The following is a 19,668-nucleotide window of genomic DNA, read 5'->3' on the forward strand; positions in this document are numbered from 1 at the left end:
CATGCTGAGATTTGATTGGTCCAGACGGAGGCTGTCACTCTGTCCCTGTGTGCGCGCATAGCAGTTGGGTGACCGGGGGGGTGTCAAGCGCTGGTCCTGCAGGAGATTTGGGATTAAGACGGGTAGATCTTTGCGCGACTTGAAAAGTCATAGGAAGAACATTGTGGGAGGGTGTAGAGAAATATTGTAATATTTGCGGCCGTTTTTATGCTGGTGGAAGAGATTAGTTTCAATTGCCTTGAGGACTTGGTGCATGGGTGGTGCATTGTGGAACTGGAAAGAGAAAAAAAAATACTTTTACTTCCTGTGAATTTTAGCATTCTTTTTGCTCATCAACCTGGAGAATCAATGAAAGTTATTTCTGTTTTTTCTTGTCTTGTGAGAAAAGAGAAACAGTAAGGGGGGCATATTTTTCAAAAATTGTAAAGGAACAAAATGATAATTTTAAGATAAGAATTAACACTTTTCTAATTTATTAGAAGCGTTTTTCAAAGCAGACCAAAAGAGGCTTAATATTTCTGTTTGACTTTTGCAATCATGTTGCTAAGGGGACACACACTTAGCAAGAAAGTTTGTTCTAAATTGTTGGGCTGTCTTAGCCTGGCTGGATTGAGGAAGAGTTTGAGTCTACAGCCACAGAGTAGGAAGTTCCATGTTTCCTGTCAAAGATGCTCAACAATGCCTTCTTGGGTGATTGATCGCTATGGGAAAAACGATGTACTCCGACTCACTAGTAATATGATATTTCCTGCAATTCGCCTCCCTAATGAAGTTATTATTAAAGTTCATGCTGCAAGTTTAAATCCCATAGATGTTAACATGCGAAGTAAGTAGATACTGTGCATTGCATTTTATAGATATAGATGGTAGATAGATAGATAGATACTATGCATTGCATTTTAAAGATATAAATGAAAGATAGATTGATAGATAGATAGATAGATAGATAGATGATAGATAGATACTGTGCATTGCATTTTATAAATATAGATGGTAGAGAGAGAGAGAGAGAGATGAACATCAGTGAAAGTAAAAGTACTCTGAAGTTCAAAAAGATAAAATTTATGGATGATTTCTGTACTTTTATTTCAGTATTGATGGAGTATGATGTTAATTATCTTTTTAAAAACAAACTCTTAAGATAGGCATGTGGAACATTGTAGTAGGCACGTAACTGCTCTTATAATCATTATTTACTATTAGTATCGTATGAATTTGTCTAATAGAAAAAAAGTTATAGAAAAGCTGATTAATGCAGAATTCTCTTGTCACCTTAAACAAGAACTACCAGATTGGAACTATAAAAAATTCAAAATGTCTAAATTTCTTTGCAGCCTTCTTTCTACTGGCTGCTAAATTTTTGCAGCCCAGATACAAGAGTTCTGCCGTAGCGATTTTCAGATTGTGCCTTGAGCTCCTTTAGAGTTAAGTCTCTTAAATCTGTTGAAACTAGTGGCCTAATGTTATCTACAGAGTGAATATTGTTGGAAACTGTTAAATTTCATGGAATGCAAGTGACAGGTAATAGTACAGGCTTAGATTCTTGCACTGTAATCTTAACTGGGTCCGCTGAAATATTTTCATTAACTTAATTTTGTCTTAATCCAGTCTAAATGAGCATAGAATTATCTCCATTGACATCTGCTCTTTGACTTTGCCCATTCCTTTTTGTCCTGTTTCATTTTACCATTTACAAGGAAGTGTGACCTCATTTTCTCTTGCAGTCAGATCATCCTGTTAGGACATGCTGAGCCTTGCTGGGAAGATTCCCCTTCTGTTTTCACATTGGCTTATGATATTTAAGAGTAAAATTTAAAAGTGGAAAATATGCAGTATGAAGCACCAGTGAACATAATAGTTTTATTGTTATCTTATATTAACCAGATTCTTGTTTACATGTACTCAGTTTAAAACTTCAATATACACTAAACTGAATTCAGACAAATCTGACTTTTATGTTGCTCTGAGCTACTCTGGCAACCCTTTGGGACATGCTGGTGGGACTGCAGTTTTAAAGAAACAAATAAATACACTTTTTCTTGTTCAAAAAAGCCGAACTGGATACTGGATTATATCTATTTATACCGTGGCTGAGACTCTAAGCCAGTGATGGTGAACCTACGGCACGCGGGCCGGAAGTGGCATGCAGAGCCATCTCTCTGGGCACACTAGCCGTCGCCCATTGCTCTTCTGGGTTCCGGCGCGCACCTGCGCAGCGGCCAGCTGGTCTTTGCATGCACGGAAGCGACAGAACCCGGAAGAGCAGGTCCATGACAAGCATGCTTGTGCGCAGAAGCTGGGCTTCTGGTTTCCGGTGCACATGTGCCCGGTGGTCTTCGCATGCGTATGTGTGCCAGAATGCATGCCGGAAACTGGAAGCTCAGCTTCCCAGCGCGTACATGCACTTTTTGTTTCTGGTGCTCCTGCATGTGCACGCCAGGGAGCTGCTCTTTTGGTTTCCAGTACTCCCCCCGTGAGCGTGCGTGCGTCCAGTCAGTGCCAAAAAGGTTCACCAATAATGCTCTAAGCTGATGCCTATCTCAGTCTCAGTTTTCAGTCTGTAAATCGGAAACCCATCAGTATGGAATGAATAAAGTAAGGGAATAATGCAAGCAAATAGTGAGGAAAAAATGTAGATAAATCTAAATAAAGGCTCAACAAATTGATTCCTGTTTTTCCATTTCTTTTAATAGATGGCTATGGAGCTCGTGCTCTAAGAGTGAAACGGGATCCTCTGCACATTTCAGAAAAAGGCAACGAATTTCCTCTAATTCTAGGTCGAGATGTTTCTGGGGTTGTTATGGAATGTGGACCGAGTGTTTGCTACTTCAAACCTGGAGATGAGGTAATGGAAGATCGAAATAGAATAACAATAGCACTTAGACTTATATATCGCTTCACAGGGCTTTACAGCTCTCGCTAAGCGATTTACAGAGTCAGCAACTCAGCATATTGCCCCCAACAATCTAGCTCCTCATTTTACTGACCGAGGAAGGATGGAAGGCTGAGTCAATCCTGAGTCGGTGAGATTCATGGAATTATAGATTGTATGAGTGGAAAGGATCCTAATCCTTCTTCCTGTTTTATACAGGAAGTGTCAGACCACCATGGCAGATTATCTAGCTCCCATTTGAAAACCTCCAGTGAGGGGAATCAACCACTCTAATAGGCAGATTTTTTCACTTCTTCACTCCTCTCATTGTCAGGATGTGCCTCTTAATACTCAACCTGAATCTCTTTAGTTTCAGCCCATTGTTCCTTGTTTTGCCCATGATTTCAACAAAAATCAGATTGATTCCACCTGTATCTCAGTCATAGTCATAGACTGCTGTATATGTACTTCTTGACTTACCCACCATTTGTTTAGTGACTGTTCGAAGTTTAAAAAACACACTGAAAAAAGGGATGTACGACTGTTTTTCCGCGACCGTTGCAGCATCCCCAGGGTCACGTGATCAAAATTCAGGCACTTGGCAACTGGCATGTACTTATGATGGTTGCCGGGTCCTGGGGTCATGTGATCACCTTGCACAACCTTCTGACAAGCAAAGTCAATGGGGAAGCCAGATTCACTTAACAACCATGTTGCTAACTTAACAATTGCAGCGATTTATTTAACAACTGTGGCAAGAAAAGTCGCAAAATGGGGCAAAATTCACTTAACAACTGTTCTGCTTGGCAAGAAAAATTTTGGGCTCCAATTGTGGTGAAAAGTTGAGGATTACCTGTAATATTTTCCTTATGTCTACTCTTTAGAAAGCTAAGAATGCTAAGTTCTTTTAATCGTTCCTTTTAAGGTTTGGTTTCCAGACCCCTTTTTTATCCTGATAACTTTGTTCTGAACTTGTTAAAACCTGGTAAAAAATCTTGTTAAAGCATGGGGCCTAGAATTGGACATAGCTTTCCATGTATGATTCAGCAAAGGCAGAGTACAATGAGACTATTACCCCCTGTAAAGGACTCTGGATTCTATCATTCTGTTAATGCACCTGAAGTTTGCATTTTACCTTTTTAGCTGCTGCATTATGCTGTTTCTTTAAATTCAGCTGGCAGTATATTAGCACTTTCCAAATTTTCTCACACAAGAAAGTTCCTCAGTCCTGCCAAACCCAACCCAACCCAATCCAACTCTTAGTATTTTGAGTGGATTTACAAATCATTAGTGTAGAAACCAATGACTTCAACAGAGATGTTTCTTTTAAGATTGTAAGTGGGAGTATTTTTCTCTTTTATTGTCATTTTATGGGAATAAAAAACTTGTTTAAAGGTTTTCCAGAATGGAATGAGTTGGACATTCTATGTGTAATACACTACCATGTAGGAATATGAATTTTACGTATCTGCTTGCTTTAGATACACCACCTACTGCAGATCAAAAAATTGGGTTATTTTGTAAAAACAAAATATTTCAGATTCTTTATTTTTCAGGTATGGGCAGCAATTCCACCCTGGAAACAAGGTACCTTGTCAGAGTTTGTTCTAGCAAGTGGAAATGAGGTAAGCCAACGAAGTTTTATTTTCAAATGAAATAAACATATGCACAAAGGCCAAAAAAAATGTAAGTTGTATTTTTTAAAAACAGCAATAGCACTTGATATATAACTCTTCCAAGTGCTTTACATCCCTCTAGATGTGGTTTACAGAGGGTACATTGCCCCCAACAATCTGGGTCCTCATTTTACTGACCTTAGAAGGATGGAAGGCTGAATCAATCTTGAGCTCCGTCAGGATCGAACTCCAGACTGTGGATAGAGTTTGCTTCATTAAAATCACCATGCCTAAAGTGTGGCGTTATTTCTATATTTACCCTTCAAATGGTGGCTAAAACCCTTTGACGTTAAAATATTAAAATAACGTAGAATCTCCACTCTGATCTGCATAGTATTATAAACATTTTCCTCTTTTCTATTTGGCTTTGGAAAAGAGAGTGGAAAGGAAGAATCTGACTGGCAGCTACAAAAGCACAGTGCCTTATTTGGCCAACTTTAGCCAAAACAAAGCTCTGCAGAAGACCGAAAGTGAATTTGCATTCTCTTGCCTGCCTTTATGATAGAATCACATGTGCTTTCTAGCAGTGCAGTTCATTTGGTGTGGAGACAGAGTAGGTTGCGGAAAAGACCTGTCACTCACGGCCAAGTCTTACTTGCCGTAGGTGAGCTACAGGTAGTCCTTGATTTACAACAGTTCATTTAGTGACTGTTCAAAATGACACCGGCAAAAAATTACACCACCGAAAAAAGTGACTTATGGCTGTTCTTCACACTTAACAACTGTTGCAGCATCCCCATGGTCACGTGATCAAAATTCAGATGCTTGGCAACTGGCATGTATTTATGATGGTTGCAGTGTCCCGGGTTCATATGATCACCTTTTGCGACCTTCTGACAAGCAAAGTCAATGGGAAAGCTGGAATCACTTAACAACTGTGTTATTAACTTAAAATTGCAGTAATTCACTTAACTATGTCAAGAAAGGTTGAAAAGTGGGGCAAAATTCCCTTAACAAATGTCTCACTTAGCAACAGATACTTTGAGCTCCATTGAGGTGGTAAGTCAAGGACTATTTGTACTATCTAAAGGGTGGCTGTTCATTTTGTAGAATTGATTATCCCGAGATGTCTTTCCAAATACGACATTTTCCAACTGCTTCAAACTGAACACATAAGAGATACGTGTGTGAATTTAACAAGTCTATGTACATTTACTTTTTTTTTGTACAAGGAGATCTGCATTTAAGGAAAATGTTCTGTTTGAGAGAACCCAGGATAATGTCTCCATGCGCTTATTTTTATGCAGATATCAAGGAAACCGAAGTGTCTCACTCACACTGAAGCTGCGTCTTTGCCTTATGTTGGTCTAACAACATGGTTTGCTGTGTCCAATGCTGGGGGACTCAATGCAGATAATTGTCCCAACAAAAGGTAAACGACCAGATGATCTACAAGAAGTTAAGTCATGGGCTTTCTTGTCCAAAGCAAGTCCCTAACTTTCCTTTTGGTTATCTGTGAGTATGAGTATTTCCTTCCTGATTCAATTTTAGCATCTCTTAAAGAGTAATAGATTTCATGCCTTTCAGCTTTTGTAAAATAATACTTCTTTGAACATAACTAATTAAATATCTATATCAGGCACAGGAATGTGTCACAGATAAGTTCAAAAAGTCATTCTTCATCTGTATAATTTTCTCAACATTGCTCAATTTTATCATGCCAATATTAACCAATTGTAACCAATTTTCATATTTTATTCTCATAATATTTTGACTATGTTGATATGTTACTGTATTATACAATGCTTTTAAATATTACTGTCCTGTGCTTGAAACTTGCAATATTTTAAATGTAAGATTACCTGAAATATTGGTTCCTCTTCATTTTTAGTTTCTTAACCAGGGGTGGGTTCTACTTACCTTTATTACCAGTTCGCATCGTGCCCACGCCTGCCCGCTTCTTTCGCTCTCACCCGCGCACTCTTCTGTGCATGTGCAGATCACCTATGATGACATTTGGGTCAGTGGGCGGAGTCTCCTGCTGGTTTTATTACTGGTTCTTATGAACCGGTCTGAACCAGGGGCAACCCACCACTGTTCTTAACGCTGCACTATATAAATTGAATTCCTTAAATACAGCTTGCACAATAGGCACTTTTATCAGTTTACTCTTTTGATCACTAGATATAAAACTACACAAAACTTAATGTTTTCATTGTTTTTGCTTCATAGAATATTGATCATAGGTGCATCAGGTGGAGTGGGTACCTTTGCTATACAGGTAAGTATATTAAATCTGATCATCCTGGCAGAAGTTTTACTTGTTTCTTCAAAGAATCCTAGAATAGAGTCTTTTGCAATTGTATAAATATAACTCATTATTTTATTTTCATATTTATAATAGTGGCTACAATAAAGAATACTGTCACTTAGAGCAGGGGTCTCCAACCTAGGCAACTTTAAGACTTGTGGAGTTGCTAAGGTTGGAGACCCCTGACTTAGAGTATTTATGCTCTGTAATCAAATATTGCCAATTGCATTATAACTTATAGAGATTCAAAGAAAAACTTTAACAGTGCCTTATGTGAACTTGGAGATGTGTTAATTCAGGTTAAGTGTTCCAGGAATCCCTGCTATTGAATCATTGTGGTAAAATGCTGTAGAACAAGACAATTATTAGTGTAAAATGGAATATAATTAAAAGCAATGTACAATAAGATTCTCTCCGAGAGCTAAGGTTTTTTAGCATCATTTGTAGGTCCTCAATTTATGACCATTGTTCAGTGATTATTTGAAGTTATGACAGACCTCTCAGGGCTACTTATGATCAGGATTCAAAATTTTGAGGGCTGCCCCCCTCTCCACAAATCACATTTTGGGTACTCAGCAATTGCCCTGCATTTATGCCTATTTGCAGTGCGCTGTGGCCATATGACCTCAATTTATGATTTTTTTGCTGGAAACCGGCATTTATTTTTAGCTTCTGACAAAAAAAAAGACTCATTGCAGAAGTGGATTAGTTTTAACAACTAGTGTTCCCTTAATGACTTTAGTGTTTGCTTTATGACTGATGCAAAAGTGGCCACCTTATGGCCCACTTAATGACCACCCTGTCTTACTACTGTAATTTTGGGTTAAACTAATCCATTCTGTAATGAGCCTGTTTTTGTCAAGAACTAAACATAAATGCTGGTTTCCAGCAAAATATGTATATATCATAAATTGTGGTCATCTATTGGAGCATAGCAGTGCTGTTGCATTGTAAGGCTCATCTGTTTGGGCTACCCCATATCAAAAATGAGATTGCAAGCTGGGGGGAAAAATCCAGAATGGACAATTAACAAGCTAAGTCTTCCCTATTCTGCCATTCCGATGTGTGGTGGGTGAAATGTTAAGGATGAAAAACTGGAAAATGCGACGCTGCCAAATATCCCTAGAGCAGGGGTCTCCAACCTAGGTAACTTTAAGACTTGTGGAGTTGCCAAGGTTGGAGACCCCTGACTTAGAGTATTTATGCTCTGTAATCAAATATTACCAATTGCATTATAGCTTATAGAGATTCAAAGAAAAACTTTAACAGTGCCTTATGTGAACTTGGAGATGTGTTAATTCAGGTTAAGTGTTCCAGGAATCCCTGCTATTGAATCATTGTGGGAAAATGCTGTAGAACAAGACAATTATTAGTGTAAAATGGAATATAATTAAAAGCAATGTACAATAAGATTCTCTCCGAGAGCTAAGGTTTTTTAGCATCATTTGTAGGTCCTCAATTTATGACCATTGTTCAGTGATTATTTGAAGTTATGACAGACCTCTCAGGGCTACTTATGATCAGGATTCAAAATTTTGAGGGCTGCCCCCCTCTCCACAAATCACATTTTGGGTACTCAGCAATTGCCCTGCATTTATGCCTATTTGCAGTGCGCTGTGGCCATATGATCTCAATTTATGATTTTTTTGCTGGAAACCGGCATTTATTTTTAGCTTCTGACAAAAAAAAAGACTCATTGCAGAAGTGGATTAGTTTTAACAACTAGTGTTCCCTTAATGACTTTAGTGTTTGCTTTATGACTGATGCAAAAGTGGCCACCTTATGGCCCACTTAATGACCACCCTGTCTTACTACTGTAATTTTGGGTTAAACTAATCCATTCTGCAATGAGCCTGTTTTTGTCAAGAACTAAACATAAATGCTGGTTTCCAGCAAAATATGTATATATCATAAATTGTGGTCATCTATTGGAGCATAGCAGTGCTGTTGCATTGTAAGGCTCATCTGTTTGGGCTACCCCATATCAAAAATGAGATTGCAAGCTGGGGGGAAAAATCCAGAATGGACAATTAACAAGCTAAGTCTTCCCTATTCTGCCATTCCGATGTGTGGTGGGTGAAATGTTAAGGATGAAAAACTGGAAAATGCGATGCTGCCAAATATCCCTAGAGCAGGGGTCTCCAACCTTGACAACTTTAAGCCTGACGGGGGAATTCTGGGGGTTGAAGTCCTCCAGGCTTAAAGTTGCCAAGGTTGGAGATCACTGCCCTAGAGCATTTCTGAAACAAAACAGCCCTTGATGTAAACTTGACTTAGAAACAGGGAAGTTGTGTAGCATTCATAGCAAGTGACTGGAATAATTATTGTGCATGAGGTTGTAGATTTCCTTTTTTGCCTTCTCTCTTAGTTAATGAAAGCTTGGAGTGGTCACGTCACTGCAGTTTGTTCTCAGGATGCCAGCGAATTGGTAAAATGTCTTGGAGCAGATGATGTAATTGATTATAAATCAGGAAATGTGGAAGAGCAGCTCAAAAAATTACCCAAGTATGTACTTAAATTGTGTGTTTGGGAAAGAATTTCCAAATGGCGAGTTGGTTGTTTACTTTCTGAAAGCCTGTAGAGATTCTCAGTCATCCAGGTCATGGTTGTCCCAAAGGTGCTTTTTCAGGAGGCAACTGGACTTTCTTGTTCTTTCTTTGAAGATGTTTACTTTCTGGTACCTTGCAAATCAGCATGGCTATTTTCCACAAACTAGAACATTATTTTCAGACATCCCCTGTCTCTAAGATAGGAATGGCAACCATGACAACTTTATGACCTGTGGATTTCAACTCCCAGAATTCCTAAGCCAAGCTGAAGAATTCTGAGGGTTGAAGTCCACAGTTCATAAAGTCACCATTGTTGCCCAGCCCTGCCCAAAAACAATTGCATCTTGACCTCTTTTAAATATCTTATAGGAATTACATTTATTTCTGGGATGGTTTGTGCTATTGTTTCCTATTGGGGGAAAGTACATGACATGTTGAGTCACTCACTTTTTGAAAATTAATTTTTGCATGCGTTTTTCTTTTTAGGTTTGATTTCATCCTAGATAATGTTGGTGGATCTACTGAAAACTGGGCTCCTAATCTTCTCAAAAAGTGGTCAGGGGCCAGCTATGTGTCTTTGGTGACACCCTTTTTAGTGAATATGGACAGACTTGGCGTAGCTGATGGTATGCTACGGACTGGTATCACTATTGGTGCAAAAGTTTTGAAGGTCAGTTAGGAAAAAAGAAGTATTTTTGCTTCCCTCCCCCCTTTGCTTATGTAAGTGACAAACTCATGAAAATGTTTGTGGAAGGTTGCTTACTTTTTGGTGCTTAATTTTCTTTCTTTCCTTCACAGCATCTTTATAATGGGATCCATTACCGATGGTCATTTTTTGCATCAAATGGCCCTTATCTGGATGAGATTGCAACTCTTGTTAATGCAGGAAAGGTATGTCTAACCTGGCTACTTCACTTTTTGCTATTTAATGAACCCATGATGTTTTGGTTCAAGCCTTTCTGCTAAGTTTAGAAGGAAAGCAACTCGCCAGCATGTTCACTTTCTGCTGAATATTCCTAATGATGGGAGGGTTGTTTCATTTTCCATATTGTACTATGTTATCAGAAAAGATATAATTGGCAGAGTGTGGTCCTCTAGCTTTTTAGTTCCCTTGAGGGTAACCCCTTCATCTTGAGGTCAGGAAGAGTTCAAGAGCATTAATGCATGCAAACCGGATAAAATAAAAGACATCAGGAAAGCCTTCACTTACTGTATGTAGGCTTTGGTTTTTAATTTTATCCCAGGTTAGGAGTTATTTTTTTGCATGGTGGAGGGAGCAGCTGAATTTCTCTTTTCCCCTTGAACTATTCTTCTCTTTTCCTTTATATCATCTATCTATTATCTATATGTATCTGCCTATCTGTATATCTAAAGCAGCTCTGAGATATGTTCTCAAGTTATTTTCTTGACTTGGATTCAAGCCCAAATATCTGTTTCTTTGGTAGTAGCTTTTTCTCTTGTATTGGTATAAGATACTACTCCTCCATAACACGTGAGCTGTATTAACTGCCAATCCTATAAGATGCCCCACCCACCACGCATGTGAACTTCTTAAAGTGCTCTGTTAAGAAAACATTTATAACAAGCTTCGTTGACTGAGTGGGGATGGGAGTGGGGGGAACCAGATGGGAGCAATTGAGTCGATAAACCCATACCTTAAAGATACTATACTTAGCATACTGACCTAGCAAGAGTTGATAACGATAAAGTCACCCAGATGGGTTTATCTAACACATTTCAATACCATGCTGTAATTTACATGGTGTCTGCCTTTTCCTTTCCTTTTTTTTTTTTTGTCTTTGAAACTAGTGAGGGGCAAAGATATATAAACTGAGATTCTGCTTTTCTTCAGCAAGGTACCAATGCTTTGCTGGGAGCTCGGTGTACATTGCGGTTGTTTGCGTGCTTAACAAATTCATACTGTATGTTTAAAGTGATTTGGTTGCTTTAGGTTTGGTCACAATGCTCTTGTCTTTCAAGGCTATTCTCTATGCCCTTTACGCCCCCCCCCTGCTAACTCGTTAGTTTTGATAATTCCTGTTAATCAGCTTGTGTGGTTCACGCTACATTTCACAATACTTGGCATATATTATCTAGCTGAGGTCCTTAGAATGACCTTGTAAAATTCGTGCCTACTCTTATTTCCCAAATGCAAATTAAGCTGAATGTTTAGTAAAGATGTCATAGTGTGATCATTCTACAGGTAAAATTTTCAATAAGCGATTCATTTGCTATTGCTGTGGATTGTATAATGCGTCTTCAAGGTTGTTTCCTGTCATGTATAAAGTTGCAGATCTAATAACTTTCCCTGTAATGAAGTGAAAAAAGAACCCAATGGATTCTTATTATTTATAGAATAACATATTGGTACTTCACTGGACCTAAGTAGGTCTTTTCAAGCAAAACCAGCAAACTGTTCATGACTGGGAGTGAACCAGGAAATATTACAGATAGAATTTGGCCAAATGGGCGTGCCACATTTCTTTTGTGGTTGCGAAGATCTTGTCATTGCTTTTGTATATGAACAAGAGAAAAGGAGTGGCTTTAAGTCATCCATTTGCGCAAGACCAGAGCAGGTGAATGCTCTTACTATTAAAAATGTGGCTGGCATGTTTGTGGATGGCTAGTTTTCTTTTGTCATAAGAATAACAAAGAATAAAAGTGTTTGCTTAATCTTTTGTTTGCTGTCTTCACAAAGAACAGCTTTTAATGTTGTATGTTTTATGCTTCCTTATCTGCAGAATGATCTTTATTTGTTTATTTATTTATACTTAGTTATATATGTTTTCATTTTTAGTTATATATATATATATATATAAAATATTTATAGAGTAAATATTTATTTAGTGTATGGCTTATCATACAAGGTCTAGGAATATATATTAACATTTCACTTAGATTAGCAAAACACAATAAAATATAAATGTTAAAAAAGATCTGTGCTTAGATATCAATGTCTAGGCCATCTAACCATGGCAAAGTAAATAGTTTCATATTTGCTCATTGAGAATGTAATTGCGATATGCTTTTTAACATTTTTGCCATAAGCTAAATAAATAAATATTTGATTGTTCAGTCAATCAATCAATTTCTACAGCTACCCAGTTCAACTAAATGTAAGTCTGGGTGACTTACAGTTCTAAAATTATAAACAGTTGAAACAGGTAAATAATACTAAAACAGTAAAAACATCCCAAACATGAATTCAAACAGCAGCTGAGATAATAAATCAACTAATATAGTATAGTATAATAAAGCCATACTATAAAACGATGGCCAACTTTTAAAATTTAGTTATACGATATGCATTCTTATTTCTATTTTGGTATGTTGAAGTTGAACTCAAGGAACTGCAAATTAAATAGGGAAGCCTGACAATTTTCCTTCAGACTGCAGCATACATGCATACCGATTGTCCTTGGGAATTGTTTGGAGCAAACATGTAATAAGGCTTTTCTGTGGCAGCACCTAATTGCAGAATTTTCCCACCAATGTGGTGAGGTCCCTGAATGTTTAAAAGGCAGCAAAAGTAAGTTGAATAGTTAGGGCTGAAAAGGAGCATATATCACAACATAAATACGTGATATGAAAAATGTGACAAATAAATGGATAGACTATTGGTAAACTATAAAAACATAAAGGTTTTTAAATGGATTAAAGTTTGTACTTAAGTATCTGGTGCATCATGAGAAAGTGTAGTTTAATTTTATGTGGCCATCTCTGCTGTGTTCTATGTGCTTTCTCTGTTATTTGTTTGAAAAACCAGCTTAAAAGTCTGCCCTCCAGTTTTTTTCATTAGGGAAGCTGCAGTGGGACACTGGCTCCATCAAGAGGGAGAAGGGAGTAAGAAAGCTAAAGACCCAGGGTGAAACCAGAGTTCCCGCTAGAATGGAGTTATTTATCCACTGTTATTTTTAAGAATAGTTTTATGATTCCTTCAAATCCAAATGTTGATTTGCAAGGCAACCAAGGATACCAACATGAGGTAAAAGGAGGTGGCTTTTGAAGTCAGTAATTTCCTCAGTCATTAAAGGATGCTTTTATACATATCGTCTGGGCAACTGACTTTCCCATCGAAGTGTACAGTGCATTTATTGTTGTTGTTGTTGTTGTTATTTTATTTACACAAAATGACAGTATACCCAGCAAATGAGATAACTATGCTGGATTTCATATCACAGATCACTAGTCGAATACTTCCCAAGCGTTTAGGACTGCGTGATGTATTGGCGAATTATACGAGCAGATCCCAGTAAGGTGACCTTATGCAGCTGACTAATGGTGATCTTGTTAGCGCCAATTGCTTTTAAGTGCTTGCCTAGATGTTTAGGCACAGCTCCTAGTGTGCTGAGTACCACTGGAATTACCTGCACTGGTTTATGCCAGAGTCTCTGCAATTTGATTCTCACATCTTGATATCTGGTGACTTTTTCAAGTTGTTTCTCATCAATTCTGCTGTCACCAGGTATAGCAGTGTTGACTATCCACATTTTTTTCTTTTCCACAATCGTGATATCCGGGGTATTATGTTCCAAAACTTTATCAATCTGTATTCGGAAATCCCACAGTAGTTTTGCATGCTCATTTTCAATCACTTTTTCAGGCTTATGATCCCACCAGTTCTTTGCTACAGGCAGATGGTAGTTGTGACACAAGTTCCAGTGGACCATCTGAGCTACTGTGTTGTGATGTTGTTTGTAGTCAGTCTGAGCTATTGTCTTACAACAGCTCAGTATGTGATCAATGGTTTCATCTGCTTCTTTGCAGAGTCTGCATGATTTGGGATCATCAGCAGAGTTTTCTATTCTGGAATTACCTGCACTGGTTTATGCCAGAGTCTCTGCAATTTGATTCTCACATCTTGATATCTGGTGACTTTTTCAAGTTGTTTCTCATCAATTCTGCTGTCACCAGGTATAGCAGTGTTGACTATCCACATTTTTTTCTTTTCCACAATCGTGATATCCGGGGTATTATGTTCCAAAACTTTATCAATCTGTATTCGGAAATCCCACAGTAGTTTTGCATGCTCATTTTCAATCACTTTTTCAGGCTTATGATCCCACCAGTTCTTTGCTACAGGCAGATGGTAGTTGTGACACAAGTTCCAGTGGACCATCTGAGCTACTGTGTTGTGATGTTGTTTGTAGTCAGTCTGAGCTATTGTCTTACAACAGCTCAGTATGTGATCAATGGTTTCATCTGCTTCTTTGCAGAGTCTGCATGATTTGGGATCATCAGCAGAGTTTTCTATTCTGGCTTTGATTACATTTGTTCTAATGGCTTGTTCTTGGGCCGCAAGAATTAGGCCTTCTGTTTCTTTCTTCAGTGTTCTGTTGGTCAGCCATAACCAGGTCTTTTCCTTATCTACTTTTCCTTGGATCTATTATTATTATTATTATTATTATTATTATTATTATTATTATTATTATTATTAGTAGTAGTAGTAGTAGTAGTAGTAGTAGTAGTAGTAGTATAGTAGTATGTGCCATTAAGAGCACATAAATAGATTTTCTTCGTAGAAATCTGTACCTAACCTAGTCTTTCAGGTATTCCAATGGTATAAGCCCAGGGTCACTACTGTATAACTGAGTTCATTCGTCTTGCTGCTGGTTGCCCTTTTCTGTTCACCTTTTGCCAGCATTAGATCCTTCTCCAGAAAGCTAGGTCTTTGCATAATGTGCTTGAAGTAGGAAAATTGGATGCCTTCTCTTTAGGCAGTTTCCATGGCTTATTCTGATATCCAGTCTGTTTTCTACTCCTTCATCTTTGTATCCTGTTTTTGCATTCATTCTTAAAGACTTTTTAACATCCAATCCATAGTTTCTCATATTCCCTACCAATGAGATTCATCCCTTCTAAGTAATACCTGATGATCTCCCTGAAAATGGTGGGTAATGCTCAAAGTTGTATTGTGGAAACTGGTTGGCTTTTTCTTCTTCTTTAGCTTGGAGTCAAACTTGTACTTTTAGCAGTTTGTGGTCTTTTCTTCCATCCACACCTCACCATATCAATTTGATTTTTATGCACTCCATCTGGTGATGTCCATGTAGATAGGCATCATTTTGGCTGTTTGCAAACAGTCTTAGCTGTGAAGAAATCATTGGTTTTTGTGTTGCCATAAAAACTGTTTGCTTCAGTTTGTCGATGTTCTATCCAACATCATAAATAAGAGTTATCAGGAGTTTCACATGTCCTTGTTCTACGGCAAGACAAGGCAAGGGAAACAAAAATCCTAGATGGCCGGTGTCCAAAGATAAGCAAAGGCAATCCTTCATTAATTGGGAAAGATGGCACCTGTAGGGGACAGGAAGGAGATCCTAGAGTCTGGAGAACTGGTGGGAAGATTCAAGTTTAATGTCAACCGCTTCAAACTTGATTGCAGAAAATATGACTTCTGTAACAGAGTTGTTAATGCTTGGAACTCATTACCTGACTCCATAGTCTCTACTCAAAATCCCAAAATCTTCAACCAAAAACTGTCTACTATTGACCTCATCCCATTCCTAAAAGGACTATAAGGGGCGTGCATAAGAGCAAAAAGTGCCTACCGTTCCTGTCCTATTGTTCCCTTCATTATATCAAATTATATATGCTGATGCATATTCTTTACATATATATACATACATACATACATACATACATACATATATATATATATATATATATATATATATATATATATATATATTCTTCATGATATGTTTTTTTTATGACAATGTTTGTGTATACTGTTGTGACAAAATGAAATAAATAAATAAAAAAAGGTGTGCTCTAAATCTCCAAAGGAAGCACTAAAAACTCTCTTAGCATTTTCTCTGATAGAAATCCTGCTAATTTTCTGCTTTCCTTGAACCACACAGCATCAGTGGAAGATACACTATCTTGACTGTGGAAGGACATTTTCCTTTAGTTTATCTATATGTCTCAGTAGAACCCCAGAGTATAAAAATACGGTTGTATCATGCCACAAATACATTACAGGATACATTACTCTTGTTCAGTAGTCCAGCCAAACAAGGTTTCTGCTTCAAGGGTCTATTTTGATTGCCCTCCTGTTCTTTTAAAATCTTGATTTATTTTCTCCATATTTGTGGGTGAACAAAACTGAAGGTTTTCTTGACGACTCCTGATAATCTTACTACATAAGGACACGGCTATTTTGCCTAGAGCATAACCAACACAAGAATTTAGTTTGCTATTAATATATAGAATGACTACACTAATGAACGATGAATCAATAATGGACAAATGTGTAGTCAGAATTCAGTAATAGTTCTTTGTACATGTATACAACCCTTTTCTGCTGCGGAGGCATTGGTCCTTCCTGGGTTTGGTCATTTGTCTGCAGACATTTCATTACCCAATTAGGTAACATGATCATGCTAGTGAATCTAGTATTTGCTCTCTAATTACTGTATATATAATAGTTTTCCTCAGCCAGTGTTGATGGCAGAGTGGTTTTTCTCCTTGGTAGTTCCTTGATTAGGCTATTTTCTGCTTGCTTGATTGTTTGTCTGCTTGTATGTTTCCTGAGTAGTCCCTTGATTAGGCTATTGTTTTCTGCTTGCTTGATTGTCTGCTTGTATGTTTCCTGAGTAGTCCCTTGATTAGGCTATTTTCTGCTTGCTTGATTGTCTGCTTGTATGTTTCCTGAGTAGTTCCTTGATTAGGCTATTTTCTGCTTGCTTGATTGTTTGTCTGCTTGTATGTTTCCTGAGTAGTCCCTTGATTAGGCTATTGTTTTCTGTTTAATTATTTGTCTGGTGTTAATCTCTGCTTATCTGGGTGTTGGCTGTTGAAGAGGATGTGTTCTGACCTTTTTGTTTCCTTCTTAGGTTTTTTTTTTGTCTCTTTTGAATGGTGTGTAAATGTAACACAAAGATAGTGTTTTCATTGTCTTGCTAATCTCCTTTTACTGTCACATCACCACCTGCTGACTTGCATGGTTGTGTGTACCGAAAGAAATATTTGTCTTAGTCAGGCTGTTTGGAGTAAACAGTGAATGACATATTATACTAGGTTACACGATCAGCCCTTTTCAGGTTTATTGAAACAATGAGTCTGGATCAACCAGCCAGATAAAGGGCTTAATGTAGCAAAGTGCTGTGCTCATCAGTCCCAGCCGTCATGACACTTCCTGTCAGTATTGAAGGCTAGCAACCCAATTAGATAGTGGTCTGCAATAATATAGCACAGGGGAGTAGTTTGCTTGAACAAAAATCTGTTTAAGCTGAAAGCAACTTGCTTCTTTGAAAAAAATGATGATGTTGTGTTTGTGGAGGATCTTGCTGATTCTGTCTGTGGTGCCTTTTATATATGGGAGGAGGGCTGTGCCATTTTCTTGTTCTCTGTCTTGGATTTTAGTGGGGGTTCTTTTGGATTAGTTTGGTAATCTTATTTCTCTGGAATCCATTGGATGTTAGTACGTTAGTGAGAGTGTCTAGTTCGGTTTTAGGTGTTGTTCATCAGCTAAGCATTTTGTTCTGGAGATGAGTGTCTTGGCTACGGAGTTGATCTGTGCTGGGTGGTGGTGTGAGAGTGCATGCAGATAGCGGTTTGTGTGTGTTTTCTTCTGGTAGATGGTGTGTCCTAGGGAGCCATTGGGTTTCTGTAGACTAAGACATCTAGGAAGGAAGTTGGTTATTAACTTCTGTTTCCATGGTGAACTGTATTTTGGGGTGTAGGCTATTGAGGTGTGTGAGGAAGTTGTCAAGTTTTTCTTTCCCGTGTGGCCAGATTATGAAGGTGTCGTCTACATATCTGAGCCAGAGTTTGGGTTTGTGATCAGATTTTTCTAGTGCTTGGGTTTCAAAGTGTTCCATGTAGATACATCCAGTTATTGACCAAGTCTTTGAATTTTCTGATGTTCCCATGGCCTTTCAGAAGATGGAAAGAGGGCATGCACGTGGCAAAACAGTGATCAATGTAATTAATAAAAGTATTGAAATGTGAAAAAAGAAAAAAAAACTCGAGTATAAGCCGAGGGCTTAAAAAAAACAAAACTCGAGAATTACATATTTTTAAAAATCAGATTATATGTAATATTACACATGATAGTGTAGCTTCCAAAAGAAAACCATGCAGGGTGAAATCCTGAATTATTTTATAGAATTCACAAACTTGAACATTTAAGAATTTCACGTTCTTTTTATTTGTAAAAATAAGATATGCGCTTAGAAATTAGAAACCATCGTTTTGGTGGCTTCTTTCAGTCTTTTAGTTGTTCTTTATTTTAACTCTTCTTGAGTACTAATTTTTGGGTATTTTAATGACTAGCTCTGTTGTAAACAAGGAATGAAAAAGTTAATTCATTATTCTGAATGAAATCACTCTTGAAATAGCTCTCCCCTAGTAAGTAGACATTGAACTATGAGGTGATTTTTATGAATAAACTTATCCTGGCAAGAGATGGCATCTTGTATTTGCCCCCTATGTTATTAATTTTGATTTGCTTTATCTAGGGTAAAAAAATCATACCTGCAAAAATATGACAATAATTAATTCTAATGTGTTTGTTTGTATGTATGTGTATAGTATATAGCCTTTATTGTTGTTGTACATCATATATACAATGAAATTGGTTTAGCCTCTCTGGTGCAATCCATAACAGAATGTGGGGGTGAACAGTTGCTCAGCATTTATTCCATAAAACTTGGTTGTTTGGATAACATAAATATCCCCAGTAAAGAACTTCCTTAAAACTAGTTTGAGGGAGGATATTGAAAGTATATTTAGTTTTTGTTGCTTATACTTTTTCACCTCATCTACAGCAGGGGTGTCAAACTCGCATCATCATGGTGTCGTCACATGACATATCGGGACTTTTCCCTCCTTCACTAAACCGGGCGTGGGCATGGCCAGCACGTGATACAGATGGCCCGCAGACTGCGAGTTTGACAGCCCTGATCTACAGTATTGCTTTTGTAATTAATTTCATGTGCAACAATAGATAATCAATCATCTGAGAATTTGTTTCATTGCTATAGAGTTCTGTTGAAAGGTTTTTGAAAGCTTCAGTGACACCTCTGTAAGACAGGCAGGTGTTACAGATCAATTACAGACATACTGAAATTGGTGGCAGTTTTAAATAACAATATTTTTCTTCCATGTAGATACATCCAGTTATTGACCAAGTCTTTGAATTTTCTGATGTTCCCATGGCCTTTCAGAAGATGGAAAGAGGGCATGCACGTGGCAAAACAGTGATCAATGTAATTAATAAAAAGTATTGAAATCTTAGTTTCTGTTTCTTTGTAAGAATTATTACTTTTAGAAATTCCTGTGCTACAAATATTGTTAGCCATTTGTAAGAATTCC

At 37.7% G+C, this 19,668-nt stretch overlaps 1 protein-coding gene across 1 annotated transcript; it reads left to right on the forward strand.

Annotated features, from left to right (window-relative positions):
* The first annotated feature begins 38 nt into the window (after positions 1–38).
* On the forward strand, positions 39–19,598 carry RTN4IP1 (reticulon 4 interacting protein 1). Its single transcript, XM_058174475.1, has 9 exons — positions 39–826; positions 2,694–2,845; positions 4,429–4,497; positions 5,796–5,920; positions 6,721–6,769; positions 9,168–9,304; positions 9,835–10,018; positions 10,147–10,239; positions 19,464–19,598. Exons 1-9 carry the CDS (start codon positions 538–540, stop codon positions 19,581–19,583), a joined length of 1,218 nt encoding a protein of 405 aa, XP_058030458.1. The 5' UTR covers positions 39–537; the 3' UTR covers positions 19,584–19,598.
* The last annotated feature ends 70 nt before the right edge of the window (positions 19,599–19,668 follow it).

This window comes from Ahaetulla prasina, chromosome 1 (genome assembly GCF_028640845.1).
Source record: "Ahaetulla prasina isolate Xishuangbanna chromosome 1, ASM2864084v1, whole genome shotgun sequence".
NCBI lineage: Eukaryota > Metazoa > Chordata > Lepidosauria > Squamata > Colubridae > Ahaetulla > Ahaetulla prasina.

Bases quoted from the DNA above. Each gene is read 5' to 3' on its own strand.
- RTN4IP1 (XM_058174475.1), top strand. From the start codon at position 538: ATGTTGCTAAGGGGACACACACTTAGCAAGAAAGTTTGTTCTAAATTG. The intron at 2,846-4,428 runs GTAATGGAAGAT...TTTATTTTTCAG, and splicing joins ACTTCAAACCTGGAGATGAG to GTATGGGCAGCAATTCCACC. The intron at 4,498-5,795 runs GTAAGCCAACGA...ATTTTTATGCAG, and splicing joins TTCTAGCAAGTGGAAATGAG to ATATCAAGGAAACCGAAGTG.